Below are 14,878 nucleotides of genomic sequence, written 5' to 3'. Positions count from 1 at the left end.
TTGTGTTGTTACGGATGTTCTTCAGTTTATTTCATATAAAGGATGAATAATGAAGAAAAATATTCTAGATGTTTACATTTTTATTGTTAAAAACTGCTCAAGATGGTGCTCAGTCACATTTCCATAACAGATGGTGTAAGATCTTCATGCAGTACCGGTGAGACGATCGATGGGACAGAAGGTTAGTCAAGTGGACACTCCTCTGTAGAAGGAAAAATGGAAAGTGTAAGGTGATCAGTGCACAACATCACTCTGTATTTCAAGCTGTTTTTATAAAGAACTTCACCACCAATGTAAAAGTACCGCTTTTAGGAAGAAGGACAATATTTTCAGGAAGGATGCTGGTCTGCAAGCAGAACTGCCTGAACTTCTCCTGCAACTCAGCGCTGAGGTCCAAACTACGTCCTGTGAAACCAGGTGATGTAAATCTGCTGCAGTGGGTGTAACTTTACTAAACGGTTTACTGAACACAGCTAAATGCAACTTTACCATATAATCTGTTAACAACAAAGGTTTCATTCCCTCTGGTGTTGAAGGAATAGGTCAGGCCGTACTCGTCATACTTCACATCAACCATACGCAAGTCACTCACATAACCCCAGTCTGACAAAAAGGAAAACAGCAGAAGAGAATATGTGAAAAAAATAATACTGGATGATGATGGAGAATTATTCGTTTCCTCTCTTTGTGGGCGTACTCACACCGACTTCTGTATGTGAATTTTCCAGGGACCTCAGTCTTGTTGGCTAAATTCTCCATTTTCCGACATGTACCATTATTACTGCAAAGACATCACATTAATCTCCAATGTAAATATTTTACAAATGATATTTGCTCTGTCTGTCCTCTCACACTCACGTAAGACTGGAGAACGACAACTCAATGCCCCCATCTTCAGTTGGCTTAATTATGGCTGTGCCGGTCTTCATATTGGCTTTGCGACTGACAAACCACTGGGCATTAGAGCAAATTCCAGTCAGGTACCACTTACCTGCCATCTGTGGACACACAAATGGAAAGCATTGAGAATTAGACAGAAGCACAAGAGCTGTTTATTGTAACAGCATGTGTGCGTGTGTGTGTGTGTGTGTGTGTGTGAATGCATATTAATTAATTTACTCATATATATTAGTTTTATTCATGCTCCATCTTGAGAAAACAATTGCAGAACTTTACATCAAAGTTTCCAATGCTTATGTTTTGTTGTTCACACTGAAGACAGTGTGAACAAACTATAACCAAACTATATTTATATAGTTTTTTTTAAGCAATGGTGAAAATATATATTATGATGCAAAATCCAGGGTGAAACATAACCACATAACATAAATGGTGAAGTCAATATAAAAGTAAATTTTCCAAAGGTTAGCCTCTTGTATAGACTGCTGAACTGTCTGGTTCCCTGCCTATCCCTGTTGGATAAGCTCCAGTACCCACTTTCGATGGCCCTAAGATAGAGACATGGTTGTGAAAATAGATGGGTGGTAAAATAAAAACGATTATCGATGTCTCTTACCGCCTGTAAATCAAAGTCTGCCTGAGGTAGGATTTCAGAAGAAGAAACCATGAGGGAGCACAGTACCACTCCCAGAAGGGTGTGAAGTGAAGCCATAGCTGCTGATGAGTGAAGAAATGATGATGGAGGAGATCGCAAATGAAGATCTGGACGTTACTGCCTGGTGACTCTTTATATAGAAGAGTGAGATTATCTCCCCACCAACAGCTGCACTTATACAAACCCCAGGTTCTGGGATGGCTTCGAACATGTGACATTTTATGCAAACACTTGGTCGGTTTCATAACCACAAAGTTTATTCCTGCAGGGGCAGAATTGTATCCACTGTGTGAGAGGTGAATGTCAGACAGTTATCAAGAAAAACATTCAAAAACACACAAACTAACAAAAAAAAAAAAAAAAAAATTGAATAACAGGAGATCGAAGTTCATATCATAGCAATCACAAACTAAGGAGCTGTAAAGTAGTAAAGTTATAGTTACATGATTCATTTATAAACTACCTTTCTACTTTTAACAACGCAGTGGTTGCCTTCCAGTGCTCTCTGTGGCAGAGATCACAAAATCAAATGCACCTATCAGCATTTGCGACAGTCGCAGAGACAAAACACACGCCCTGACAGAGATAGTAACCTGAATGCTTTCTTAGAAAATGTTGTTTGTCTTTTAAGGCTTTAATGTCTCATTTTACCCTCATTTGTCTAAAAACTACTGTGCAGGGTGTACCATCCCCAGAGTAAAAAGAAGAGCTTTGTTCACACACAGTTTAAACATTTTTTTCCAAAGCTGACTGATTAGGAATCCCAAAGTTGGCTTTCCTCTTAAGTAATACACAGTCACAGTCAGACATGACATGATCACTCCTACAGGAAGCAAAGTAAATGTACTCATTTTATTTCACCTGTGACATGATGAAAAACAGCAGAACAGCTAACGCTAACAAATGGGTGTTGAAATGACAATGTTTCATTTTCTGCTGTTTCATGGGTCAAAAAGGGCGTTGAACCAAACTGAACCTCATTGGCTGAATGCGCTGCCAGTGTGAACAAAAAGTCCTGAACTTTCAAATAAAGTCTTGCTAAGCTAAGTTGCTAAGCTAACTCTGTGAATAAAAGACATTCGGTGTGACTGAAATTGTTAGCTCAGGCACGAGCAGTTCATTTTTCTAAGGAGCACTGGGACTGTTGCTGCACCAGTAAGCAAAACACACATAAACAATATATTCATATAAACTGCTACTGTTATTAAGAGTAAACCTTAATTAGTGGTCCTTTGGCGAGTTAATTGTCCCCGCCTGGTCTACAACAAATAGCTTAGAAATCTTAAGGTCGAGACTGTCAACTGCTTTAATATTACAGAACACTGAGCACTGTGTTACTTTGTGTGAACTGCTGATACTATTGTAGTGCAGTATCTGCTGTGTGGTTAATGATATAACCTTTTGTACACAGCAGACAGAGGCTACTTGCACTTGGGTCCATGTGCTAAATAGCTTTAAAAATTGGTTAGGGAAGTGGCTTTGATTATACTAATAGAATAGCCTTTATTGTCATTGTACAGGGTACAACGAAATTGGAGTGCCACTCCCTTGGTGCAAAATGCAATAATAAATATAATAAATACTAATACACTATACTGTGGCGCTGTCACAGGACAGAGATCCACCAGGGAACATTTGTCAGGATGAAGAGCCTTTGCTTCTCTAAATATAAACCAAATACTTGTAGGAAACTTTGGGAAGCGGCATTTTTCCTCATGTTGTCTATAGTTAAGTTAGCTTGGATACTTCTTACATACTTGCTCTGCAGAAAGCCAAAGAGTTTGGACCTCTGAAAACATTTCCAGTACAGCTGGATTTGTTTGTAACTTTGGTCACCTCTGTATAATCCCTTAGATTCTTTTCTCTACTGCACAGCTTTGAAACCATGACACCACTAGTGCTGAGATGTACTAGTAGCGTGTTTTGCTGTTAATGATTTCTCCTGCTTGCATTCCTTGCCAGTTTAAATAGATCTTTAATCCTGGAAAACAAATATATGAAGTGATGCTGTCAAAGAAATATATTTTATTGCACTAATGACTCAAGCAATCTGTATGTTTGTCTGTCTCTCTGGTCAACAGTTCATCTGATCCACTTCATACTTGGTGGGTATTTTGTTTGGATTCAAATAAACACTGTGCTGTGACAAAGCGGTCAAAGTCTATCACCCGTGTTGCTTTGTCTCATCTAAATGAGAGATGAACAGTATATCTGCTGCTGCTGTTTTAAATCTAAGGGCTGAACTTGTTTTCGCGACTTACTTACGTACTTTTGCCTGTAGAAAGGGAAACTTCCATGTTTGTAGATACAAATTCAGAACACTGGTGCATTTTTTTGGTCATCTTCTGTGATTATGTATATTTAATATTTATTTAATTCACAGGTCTTCTATGATTTTTTGTATATAAATCTTTGTAGATACAAAGACTTGTTAAAAAGAGGGTTTGGATGGTTTTGGATGTACTTCAAGGTATTTGTTTAAAAATTGAATAAATCAAAAGATTTTAGCCTTTTTATTTGTGTGGTTATAACAGCAGGTGGATAAATGCAAAGTGATGAATATAATTTGGTGATATTATGAGCATTCTTAATAATGAAAGAGCAGAGATAGTAAAGTAAAAAGCAAACTGTCTCAGGTCATCGACTTGAGATTTTCAGAACAGTCAAAGCTCCTCGGTGAGATGATCACCTGGACACAAGGTTAGGCAGCTGGGCACTCATCTATAGAGAGGAAAATGTAAAGAAAATGGAGAAGTGATCAGTGCATAACATCACTCTTGATTGCAGTTATTTTAAATAAAACATCTCAGAGGTAAAAGTACCGTTTTTGGGAAGGATGACAATATTTTCAGGCTGGATGCTGCTTTGCAGGGAGAACTGAATGAACTTCTCCTGCACCTCAGCGCTGAGGTCCACACCACGCCCTGTGAAAACAGATGATGTAAATCTGCTGCAGCGGGTATAGCTTTACCGACCAGCAGAACAGGTTAAAATGGATTGAGCAGAGTGTAGAATCAGAGCTAAATGCCATATTACCATATAGTTTGATAACAACATAGCTTTCTTTCTCCTGTGTTTTGATGGAATGAAGCAGGGCATACTCGTCATACTTCACGTCGACCATGCGCAAGTCACCGAGATACCCCAAGCCTGACAAAGGGAATGCAGCAAAAAAGGGGTCATGAAATTATGAAAGCAGAAACAGCAAACATACCAGATGGTTCAATCATGCTTTTCTCTGTGTGTGGGTGCACTCACGCCGATTTGTGTATGTGAACTTTCTGGGTATCTCAGTTTTTTTGGCCAGATTGTTGATTCTCCAACATGAGCCATCAGGGCTGCAAAGAGATCACTAAAACATTAATTCTTTCACATGTTGTCATTCATATGTATATACATATATATGTTCCCTATTTATTTAAATGTCCCTTGTCTATGCCCTCACACTTACCTAAGACTGGAATATGACACCTCCACATCCCCGTCAGCAGTTGGGGTAATCATGGCCGTGCCCATCTTCATGCTGGCTCTGTGACTGACAAACCACTGGGCATCAGTGGCAATTCCAATCAGGTACCACTTACCTGCGGTCTGTGGGCACATGCGAAGAAAGCATCAGGAGTTAGAAACTTTACTGAAGTGTTTTTGAAACACTTTCTGTGACCAACTTTACAAAAAAGTGTGTTTTAATAACTCGTGTAAGCTTTGGAAGACAGAAAAAAAAAAACACTTCATGTGTGCCTTCTTCTTTTTCTTTGTTTTTGAAGACAGGTACATTTTTTTTGTTCATGAACATAAGATTTATCACAGTATAAAACACAAAAATCAAAAAGAGAAAAGCCAAAACCGTATAAGCAAGTTGAATATGCATTGCTGCTGGACTTACAAACAATATAGGGAATTAAATAAATACAATGATCATAGAAATAAATACTAATGTAGCCATTTGTCTTACCGCCTGTATGTCAAAGTCTGCCTGAGGTTGGACTTCAGAAGAAACCATCAGGGAGGAGAGCATAGCTCCCAGCAGAGTGAGAAGTAAATGCATGGCTGCTGAGGATGAGTGAAGAAATGATGATGTGGGAGCGTGTGGATGAAGATCTGGAAGTGTGCTGTTGAGGTTCTGCCTGACTCCCTTTATATAGCCGAGGGAGATTACCTCTTCCCTCGAGGCCAGCACACGCACACACACTGTAAAAAGATTTTTATTAAATGCATTGCTGTTTGTGATTCATATTGCTTGCCGGAAGCTCGTCCTTGGACGGCCTGCTGGGCGGGAGAGCACGCCTGTGTAACATGTCTTGATAAAAAGAGGAACGGAATGTTCCAGTAAGATAGCTACATACTGTTGTATAGTCATTTTTCTGAGAAGAGCGAAAATACGCCGCCCTGTTGTGTGGGCACCAGTGACTATAAATGCACGAATAAAAAGGTACACTGTGTGACTCTCTCTCTCGAGACGTTCACCCATGTACATGTGATTTATTACGCTGTCTCATTGTGTTCTGTTTATATTTGCAGTTTGCCATTTGGGATTTTCCTTTAACACACACCTACACAAAACCCTGGTTCGGGGATGGGTTCAAACACATGAACCTACATGCATGGTTTCACAACCAAAAAGTTTAACCACGCAAAAGCAGAATTCAGTGAACCATATGAGAGATATAAAGCAAACAGCTGGCAGGAGAAACACAGAAAAACTAAAAATCAAAAATTTGAATAACAAATCAGATGGGATGTCAGAGAATTGGAAACCAAATAAAGTAGTAATTAAATTTCAGCTTGAGTGGAGACAAAAAATCTGTTTTGAAACAAAATACAGTGTATCCACAGTGGTAAACAAGGCTGCGGCTAAACTCCAGTGCTTTCTGCGACCGAGACCACAGAATCAAACGTAGCTGTCAGCAGATGTGACAGTAACGCGCACAGACAAAACACATGGCTCACAAACTGGATTCCTAATCACGCTTCCCTGTGTAGTAACCTGAAATGATTCCCTGGATAAGCTAACAGTGATAAGTAAATAAGTTTGTAGAATCCTTTTTTCCGCTGCTGTTCAGTGATGAAGAATCTCAAAGTTCACTCTGTTCTTGTTCACTACAAAAGGTAATCAATGGTTCTTGAAATAACAACCATTTATGTTACAAGAATGAAAGTGTCACACCATCCATCACCCATCTATCTGGGTCCAGATTGAACTTGTTTGTTTGTTCACTACTCACAGATTGTGGCCTTCTGGTAATTTGGTTAAAACATAAGGGTTACCTTCTTGTGACCTAATTACTGTTGCATTTAGGCCAGATACCAGTCAGTGACCCCCCCGGTAAGCTCTGACTGCTAGGGAAACACGAGCCCAGCAAGTCAGCGTGCTGGCTGCTGGATGAAATCAGTCCCAAAGATTACAAAGGATTACGAATGTGAATGCTTCGGTGGTGAGAAGGCTGCTGCAGTTTCCCATACTTCACATGGAAGATGCAGGAGGTGGTAAATGTAACTCCTGTGCTAATCAAACGCTCCATTTGCTGTTGCCTGCACTGCAGGCAGTGGGTGATGTCGCCTAATTTGAGTGAAGATGTCTGACATTGTTTTCTCTCCCGGGGAAATGCTCACAATGAAGAAGTTGTCCTAATTTAGTCGTCTTAAGTAAGCGTTAGTTTGTGTTTGTTTGCTGACATTTGTTGAAAATTGCATTTTAAATTATCCTGTTTTAAAAATGCCACGTTTATAATATTCAACAAGATTTTGATGGACAACTGATCGACATCTGCTCCGCCCCCCTTTAACACTTTGTACAGTGCTATAAATTATGCATAAATTGTGTTGTTTATCCCCCTTTTTCATCTCTTCATGTGCACTTGGCACTAGTGATGGATACACCAACACAATCGTCTTTTACGTGTTTTTGTTCCCTCATTTTAGGCTGAATAGGTTTAATATTGGGAAGTCTTCCAGTGATACAATGACTTCCCTCAAATGTCTTAAACCTGCTGTGAACCGACTGAAAGTAGCAAACACATTTCATTCCTCTGTGTTTCTGGGTGCAGGCATGTGAGGCATATAAAATCCTTGCCTGCAGAAGCAAAGACCTTCAGTCTTTGTTTGTGTGTTTGGATTTGATATGTAGATTGGATTTTGATGAGTACTTGAATAGCCCTGTCATTTTCAGTTTTCCTGTGGCCCAAATCTCAAGGCAGTGCTGACTTTGGATAAAGTGTGTTACCAACTTAACCCATAGTGGTAGCTGTGGGAGGACTGCCATTAAGGAAGCAACCAGCCCACCACCCCCACTTATTTCTTTTGTGAAGGGACACAGATATTTTTTCTTTGTGATTAGATTTTCCCCCCATGTTTGAATTCTATTTGTTTTAAGGAAACTGTATTTTATACTTACTTTAACCCCTTGCTGAGACTGGTTGTTTAAACCTAGAATCAAGACATTGCTGTAGCTCTGTTACACCACTACATTAAAGTGACAAACTGACCGAGCAACAGACTTAATATTAATGTTGTTGGGTGTTTTTGTTAATGTTAAGCACAGAGTGGCCTGAGGGTGGCACCAGAGGAAAAGCTGCGACTGAAAGTGCTGGCACTGAAGTTATAGGGATGAAATACGCCTTCAAATGGAAGAAATGTATCGGTATAAGAATATTTATTGATGTGCTCCACCCAAAATGTGGATAATGAGAAATAATGCTAAATAGTGAAAAGTGTGCAATGAAAATTGAGACTGGAGATTACAGTAGAATAGATAGGGTTTCATTTTCAATTCACACTATGCTGTATGACTGAGAACAGTGATTTAACAGTTTGACATTGCAGAATTTTACATAAATTATTATTATTATCTATAACTGAATAATTAGAGAAAGAATTGGCGTGTGTGTTTAGATTTGTAGATCAGTGTTGAAGGCACCGTGGGTCAGTAAAGACCAAAAAACATTTGTTAAAAAACACACACAATAATGCAGCACATTGCAGAGAAAAAAAGGCACAAAACGCACATTTTATTGTGACCAAGGTGATGAACTTTGTACTTGCTCTAACCATCACATGCAACATATTTTAGACATTTTTTAACATCTTACATTGAGCTAAGCCAGCCTCTGTGTTCTGTATTAGTTAGGCCTCTTCTCACAGATGCAGATCCTTCCATAACTTGTTTTTCTTGCCCTCTTATTAATTTTTATTTATTTATCTTTGTTTCTTTTTAAATTTCCAACTTGACCAGTTTAGTGATGTCAGTATTTACTGAGTGCATGTCTGCAGAACGGGTCAAAAGTGACCATTTGCTTTTCTTTGGCTTTTCCTCTGATACCATCTTAAGGCCAGACTTTGTATTTTTCCCACATTGCTAATGGATATTAAAATAGTAAAGGAAAGCTATCCATTCTTGAATCCAGCAGTTTGGTTTCTGGTTTATCTTCTTTGATTTGAACTCCTTTTTTGTATCATTTTGAAGTTTATTAGATTTTTTTGACTTGCATGCAGTGAGATTATTTTTTATAAAGACAACATATTCTTCTTACTTTCTGCAGGTGTATAAAAAGGCAGGCTATAATGTCTGCAGTCTTTGATTAAATTTTATAAAAGGCACAAAATCCACAGACTGTCTTGCATGTGTCCGGGTCAAAAGCTTCAGCAGAAAATGGTGCTAAAAATCCAAACCCCTAACACACGTATGCATCTTTAAACAGTCATTAAAAACATGTTCATATTAATACCTCAATCCTGGAATGTATTGAAAAAGAAATATGAACTCTAATTCTTCATCCATGCATATTACCACGATGTCACCGAGTGCATTAAGCACAACTAGACCAAGTCAGTAAGGCTGGACCGAGACGAAGCTGAAGCATCTGTCATGGTGAGGAACTCAACCCAGTTCTGATAGAAGCCACGAGAATACTCTCCTGTGTCAACAACGAGTCCCCACAGGCGGCTCTGGCCCGTTTTGTTCCTCAGAGCCAGCTGAGCCTCTCGCTCCGTCACGTTAAAGCTGATATTGAGAACTTGTGTCACCAAGAGGTAAAGCAGTCCACCTGCGACAATGCTGCTGTACCACGCACAGGTAAAGCAAAGTGCTGTGCTGTAAAAGTAAGGAGAACAAATCATTACTGCAACATAACCTGCCTTTTCTTCTCATACTGGCAGGACAAATTCAAGAAAAACACACCAAAAACAGTAATTAAAAATGTCATTGATGAACTGAAATAATTATTTAGTGATTAAAGTTATTCAATTTCAACGCTGCAGCAGAAAAAAACATATAGAGTGCTGTACCTAGACTGAGTGTAGACGCCGGGGCAGTAGAAGAGCGCCGTCATTAGATACTGACGAGGACAGAGGCTGCAAAGCACCAAACTGATCCCGTACAGAGAGGTCAACACAAACACAGAGAGGGTCAGCAGGAAACTGCGATGGTTTGCCTGTCCTACACAGCTGTTTATCCTACAACATCTCAACAGGGACACACAACACCAGAGAGACCAGGTTACATGTATAGCTCACTATCACGCTGTATATAAAATGACAGAACTGCTACATTTACGGATTTTAACTAGTTTAGAAGTGACTGAGTGACCTGATTTATCTTGTTACATTATTCTATCATTATAAGCCCATGAGCTTTTCCTCTTGGCTGAGCGCTCTGCAGGAGTCAGTGTGACAGAAAAAAAATCTCATTTGCAGATGTCCCCAAAACAAAATAATAATATTAATAAAAAAAAATCTAAATCCATCTGCATGAGTTTTGGAGTATGTTTATCATAATCTGTCAAAAGGAACTGATTATGGAAAACTTGATGACATGTGATGTGTTTATGGCCTGATGAGGCCCATCATGTGTTTACTAAATTATGATCTAATGTTAAAATTAAACTCTATTTTTTTCTAGTGTGGGGAAATGTAAAAGAGAGTTCCGTTAAGTTCAGATAAAACTGAGGTTATTGCACTCGGCCCTAATAAATCTTAGAAACATGATGTCTAACCAGACACTTACTCTGGATGGCATTATCAGGGCCTTCAGCAACACTATGAGAAGCCTGGGAGTTGTTTTTCACCAGGATGTGTCCTTCATATGAAACAAATATACAGTACCACTTTTTTCATCTGCATATTAATATATAAAATTAGAACCATACAGTCTCAGAATGATGCCACAAAACTAGTTCATACATTCATTACTCCTTGGCTGGACTATTGTAATTAATTATTATCATGTTATTCTATAAGTTCCCTACCTGCCTCCATTATTCCAAAAAACACTGCAGTGACAGTACTGACGGGGATGAAAAAGTCATTTTTGCTTTATCTTTCCCTTACTCTGAGGTTTTTCCTGACTCCATGTACCCTCTTTTTTGCCTTTTCTCTTGTTTTACTTCTTTTCTCTTTCCAATACGCCCACAACCAGTCATGACAGATGTCTGTGACCCCGGGCCCGATTTGCCAGGGGGTTCTCTCCTCTTAGAGGGGAGTTTTTCTTTCCCACCTTTGCATAGTGCTTACTCAGCAGGGACCATTATGATTATGAGGGTTTTTCGAGAGAATCTCTACCTTACAGTCTAAAACACCTTGAGGCAACTGAATAAACCTGAACTGAATATTAAACACACAATGCTTTGCTTACAAAGGAAATATGACGTGAAGTCAGACCCACCAGATACAATGGTGATCCAGACGCTGGACACATGAGCCACAGGTTCGACAATGACCAGCCCGCGGTGGTCGCATTATTTTGCACAAAGGACACCTGCTCCACTTTGCTCCGAGGCCCTCCTTTGGGGTTTGCAGCTCTGCTGGTGTCCCTGAGGGAGAGGCTGGTGATTGGATAGATCCATTATTTACTTGTGTGGACTCCTTTTTATCCTCCTGACTGTGACTGTGAGAGTCGTGAAGGGCAGCAGTCACAAATCCTGGGCCTTTCTTGGTGTGAATAAGAGAGACTATAGTGAAGATCATCCCAGAGGTCACGGTGCACACCTGCAGCTGGCTGACGTCCCCACGCGGTAAAATCTCTGTGATGAAGAGGTAATACATGTAGGCCAGAGAGTACAATGCGAGGGTGAGGAAGAAGAGGGTGCGTCTCTTCTTTCGGTGCGTTGCATAGTAGTACCACAGCACCAGGCCAGGCAGAGCTGTCAGGACGGTTATACCCAGCAGGTAGTGCAACGCTGCAACCTTCAGCAGCAGAGGCAGCATCAGCAGGGCGGGGATCAGGGAAATTTCCAGATTGTCAGCCATGGCACCAAATACAGGAGACTGAAATGTACTTTTAGAAGGTTTGTCTTTCAGCCACCTACAGAGAACAGTGGTCATAGAGTTATAATTAGACAAATGTTTATTCATGTGTCTACTCATTTCCCTTTTCACTGATGGAATTTATTTTCAAGTTCTTGAGCTGCATGCAAGGTAAAATTATTGCATAGTTGGCTTTTCAGGTTTGAGACATACACGATAGTTTGCTTTGACTCTAGAATAATAGGAAAGATAAGATAAGGCTTTTGCGTTCTGAGAAAGCTGTTAGAGCCACTCTAACCAATAAGAGGGGCCGGCCTAATAAAAAACCAAGAAAGAAAAAAGAAAAAATGATACGTGCCCTCCTTTTCTCTCTCATTGTTAATTTTGGCACATTTTTAGGAAGTAAAGTTAATTTGTTTGTGGCAAATTATTAAGAATTTACATAATTCAAAAATCTAAATAAAAAATAACAGCATCCTGCTACAAGACTTAATATGATAATTCAGGTATCACAATAAATATATGGTAAATTTGCATCTTTGCTTTTCTCTTTGAAAGTTTTATTCATTTTTATTAGAAGTCAGTAGACTCCCTACCAGCACAGCTAAGGCTCATCTTGATCTTATTTATCTGTGCAAAACAAAGAAGAAGAAAAAGAAACTTCATCTGTTTCTTGGCCACGACACATTGCCAGTAAACCAGTGTGGGTGCGTGGACTATTTCCAGTCTTAAAGCTAAGCTTGTTATCCAGCTGTTGGCACTCGTTTCATGTTTCATTGACAGACATGAGAATGGTATCACCTCCTCTCGCTTTCTTTAGAAAGCCAATAAACTAATAGCATAAAATCTCACGCTATTTTCTGTTTCCTTTGTATCTGGTTTGTGTCCAACCTTTCTTAGTGACCACATATAACAAAACAACAGCTACTTGTGTGGCTTTCTAACAACAGTACGACACATACAGCACACACTCCTTGATTATTAGTTTATTCACCCATTTCTTCACACCTCCATACCTGTTAAAGGCTTCATCCAGATCCTCGCAGTCGCAGCAACATCCGTACTGGTAGAGATCGCATTCACAGCAACAGATAGGATCATCTGGCTCCGGGGGCTTTAACTTCTGCCATTGCATAATGGCCTGCTAAAGATGGAGATTTAACAAAAAAAAAGGCCATTGTCTTTTTTAATCATTGCCACTGTCATGATCAATAAAAACTATCCAAACAAAGAGCCTTTATTGATTCCTTGTTTCCTTACGTGGCCTTGAAAGACCCCACAATTAACTTGCAGTGCACAGAGAAAAGCAAACATGCTCACGCACACACAGCTCTCACCCTACCTTACTGGTCTCTAAGTAGATTGCTTTTGAGAATTAGTAACAGTGCTGACAAATTTAGGATCTGTTTTCAAGATTATATTTTAAATACAAGAAATCACAAAAAGTTTTAGACACCTAATACAAAAAACATGCATAAACAACTGCACAAGATAAGGAAAAACAAAAAATATAATCAGAATCAGCTTTATTGACCAAGTGCTCTGGATATTTCTTTGCTCTCAATATACATAACAGAAAAGACACCTGGAAATAGTGGCAACAGCAACATAACACAGACAATAACAACACATAGAGCATATTTGTGTTCATACTCGTTGATGCTATTAATACTATAACAGCACAAAAAGATTTATATTCTGTATTAGAGTAACAAATACAGTATTAAACAGATTATAGCAATGCGTACATGACCTGTACTTGTAACTCTAAAGATCCCTGTTTAAAAAAAACATATCATTTCCATAATCAGAGTATTCTCAGTCTTATTATGTCCCCAAGAGCTTCTAATGTAATTTGTTGAAACAAGGCCACGGTGTCCGCAGGGACAAACTATCTGGGCCAGCAAACCGAAGACTAAAACTCTCTGAGATGTCTTTGAGTTATTGTGTGAGTTATTACACTAGTCTGATTTGTATCTGTGGTTATAGCCTTATTATGTGGCATCGGACACACAGCTATACAGGAATTTCCAGAAAAAAATAATTTTAAAGACAAAAATAGTTATTGCAATCAGACTTTGTCTGCTAAAGATTGTTATTATTCAGTAATAACTTAATTAGCACTATCTAATACTTCTAGGTGTTAACTGTTAATAAGGGACACTCACAAAGAAAAGATTTATTGTGTTGACTTACCTTTTGTCTCCAATGCAAAAACAAAACACACGTTGGCTCAAAAAAATTCACAGTTTCTGCACGAGAGCAACGCCATCCACAGCAAACAATGAAGAGGAAAATGCTTAAGAAGATGACCCCTTGTCACCAGGCTTCTTCTGCGAGTGACTGAAGGGGAAAAAAAGAAAAGCGCAGCCTAGTTTCTCATCAGTCATTTGTGATGAAAAAGGAAATTGGCATGTCCCTGCCCCGATGGTGCTGTGGCGACACCGAATCAGTGCAGTGAGATGGTTTTCATTTCTTGGATTCCCATGGTGGAAGCGTCCCAACAGAAGGCAACTTGAAGTCCTGACAAGTAGCTTGATATTGTGTTGCATCTGCCAGCTCACATTTCCAAAGACTATCTTTCTCACATGTCATTAAATAGTTCACAAGTCGTTCTCGGGGATACTCAGCCTGCTTCTGCCTTACAGCTTCCATCAGCTACCATTTTTTATTTTAATACTGGCGTGCTTGGCAAATATAGGCCCTCCCTCATTTGGTTGAGGGAGCCAGAGAGAGCCAGGAGTTTTTCATACCTCTGCCCACAGCTGAGAGGCTGTGTTGAGGTATTCAAAAGCTGCAACAGCAGCCCTGATAATCCACGCTGAGCTGAACGAGGGTGCGTATGAGAAACATGACAGGCACTCAAAGATGAGAGAGTGAGCGATGATCCACGGGGCAGCCCCACCCTCTGGCATCATATTTCCTCCCACAAGCAACCTGACCTTAAGGCTCACCCACCGAAAACTCTCGAAGAGTGCATGTGTGTGTGATCAAAGGCGCACGGGAGGCCTCTGTGTTCACGCTCATAAAGCCCTGCGCGGTACACATTGCACTCTTCGTGCGACGACACTGGACACCGACACT

At 39.7% G+C, this 14,878-nt stretch overlaps 3 protein-coding genes across 4 annotated transcripts; all 3 read right to left on the bottom strand.

The window, feature by feature from the left end:
* Positions 1-62: 62 nt before the first annotated feature.
* LOC116336190 (lipocalin-like) lies at positions 63-3,903 on the bottom strand. The gene is made up of 6 exons (XM_031759989.2): positions 1,517-3,903; positions 859-998; positions 702-781; positions 490-603; positions 304-405; positions 63-202 (listed from the first exon to the last, which is right to left on the bottom strand). The coding sequence occupies exons 1-6, from the start codon at positions 1,610-1,612 to the stop codon at positions 183-185; spliced, it is 552 nt and encodes a 183-aa protein (XP_031615849.1). The 5' UTR covers positions 1,613-3,903; the 3' UTR covers positions 63-182.
* Positions 3,904-4,053: 150 nt separating this feature from the next.
* Positions 4,054-5,730, bottom strand: LOC116336191 (lipocalin-like). The gene is made up of 6 exons (XM_031759992.2): positions 5,511-5,730; positions 5,007-5,146; positions 4,814-4,893; positions 4,592-4,705; positions 4,378-4,479; positions 4,054-4,276 (listed from the first exon to the last, which is right to left on the bottom strand). The coding sequence occupies exons 1-6, from the start codon at positions 5,601-5,603 to the stop codon at positions 4,257-4,259; spliced, it is 549 nt and encodes a 182-aa protein (XP_031615852.2). The 5' UTR covers positions 5,604-5,730; the 3' UTR covers positions 4,054-4,256.
* Positions 5,731-6,146: 416 nt separating this feature from the next.
* On the bottom strand, positions 6,147-14,667 carry zdhhc23a (zinc finger DHHC-type palmitoyltransferase 23a). Of its 2 annotated transcripts, none has more exons than XM_039617971.1 (5): positions 13,991-14,667; positions 12,811-12,938; positions 11,214-11,852; positions 9,839-9,919; positions 6,147-9,644 (listed from the first exon to the last, which is right to left on the bottom strand). In XM_039617971.1, the coding sequence occupies exons 2-5, from the start codon at positions 12,927-12,929 to the stop codon at positions 9,371-9,373; spliced, it is 1,113 nt and encodes a 370-aa protein (XP_039473905.1). In that variant the 5' UTR covers positions 12,930-12,938; positions 13,991-14,667; the 3' UTR covers positions 6,147-9,370. The 2 variants fall into 2 exon arrangements, with proteins under 2 accessions (XP_039473905.1, XP_031615956.1); XM_031760096.2 differs by having other exon boundaries at positions 6,151-9,644; positions 9,839-10,006; positions 13,991-14,664.
* Between the last annotated feature and the right edge of the window lie 211 nt (positions 14,668-14,878).

The sequence above is a fragment of the Oreochromis aureus genome, linkage group 10, assembly GCF_013358895.1.
Source record: "Oreochromis aureus strain Israel breed Guangdong linkage group 10, ZZ_aureus, whole genome shotgun sequence".
NCBI classification, from domain to species: Eukaryota; Metazoa; Chordata; class Actinopteri; order Cichliformes; family Cichlidae; genus Oreochromis; species Oreochromis aureus.
The sequence above is the reverse complement of the archived record's forward strand: the minus strand, read 5'-3'. Positions and strand labels throughout refer to the sequence as shown.

Bases quoted from the DNA above. Each gene is read 5' to 3' on its own strand.
- LOC116336190 (XM_031759989.2), bottom strand. From the start codon at position 1,612: ATGGCTTCACTTCACACCCTTCTGGGAGTGGTACTGTGCTCCCTCATG. The intron at 406-489 runs GTAAAGTTGCAT...CTGGTTTCACAG, and splicing joins TGTTGTTAACAGATTATATG to GACGTAGTTTGGACCTCAGC. The intron at 203-303 runs GTACTTTTACAT...TTCCTTCTACAG, and splicing joins TGTCCTTCTTCCTAAAAGCG to AGGAGTGTCCACTTGACTAA.
- LOC116336191 (XM_031759992.2), bottom strand. From the start codon at position 5,603: ATGCATTTACTTCTCACTCTGCTGGGAGCTATGCTCTCCTCCCTGATG. The intron at 5,147-5,510 runs GTAAGACAAATG...ATGTGCCCACAG, and splicing joins CAGACTTTGACATACAGGCG to ACCGCAGGTAAGTGGTACCT. The intron at 4,706-4,813 runs GTGAGTGCACCC...TCCCTTTGTCAG, and splicing joins GTTCACATACACAAATCGGC to GCTTGGGGTATCTCGGTGAC.
- zdhhc23a (XM_031760096.2), bottom strand. From the start codon at position 12,929: ATGCAATGGCAGAAGTTAAAGCCCCCGGAGCCAGATGATCCTATCTGT. The intron at 11,853-12,810 runs GTATGGAGGTGT...TGTTCTCTGTAG, and splicing joins CTGGATGAAGCCTTTAACAG to GTGGCTGAAAGACAAACCTT. The intron at 10,007-11,213 runs GTGGGTCTGACT...GAGATGTTGTAG, and splicing joins CTGGATCACCATTGTATCTG to GATAAACAGCTGTGTAGGAC.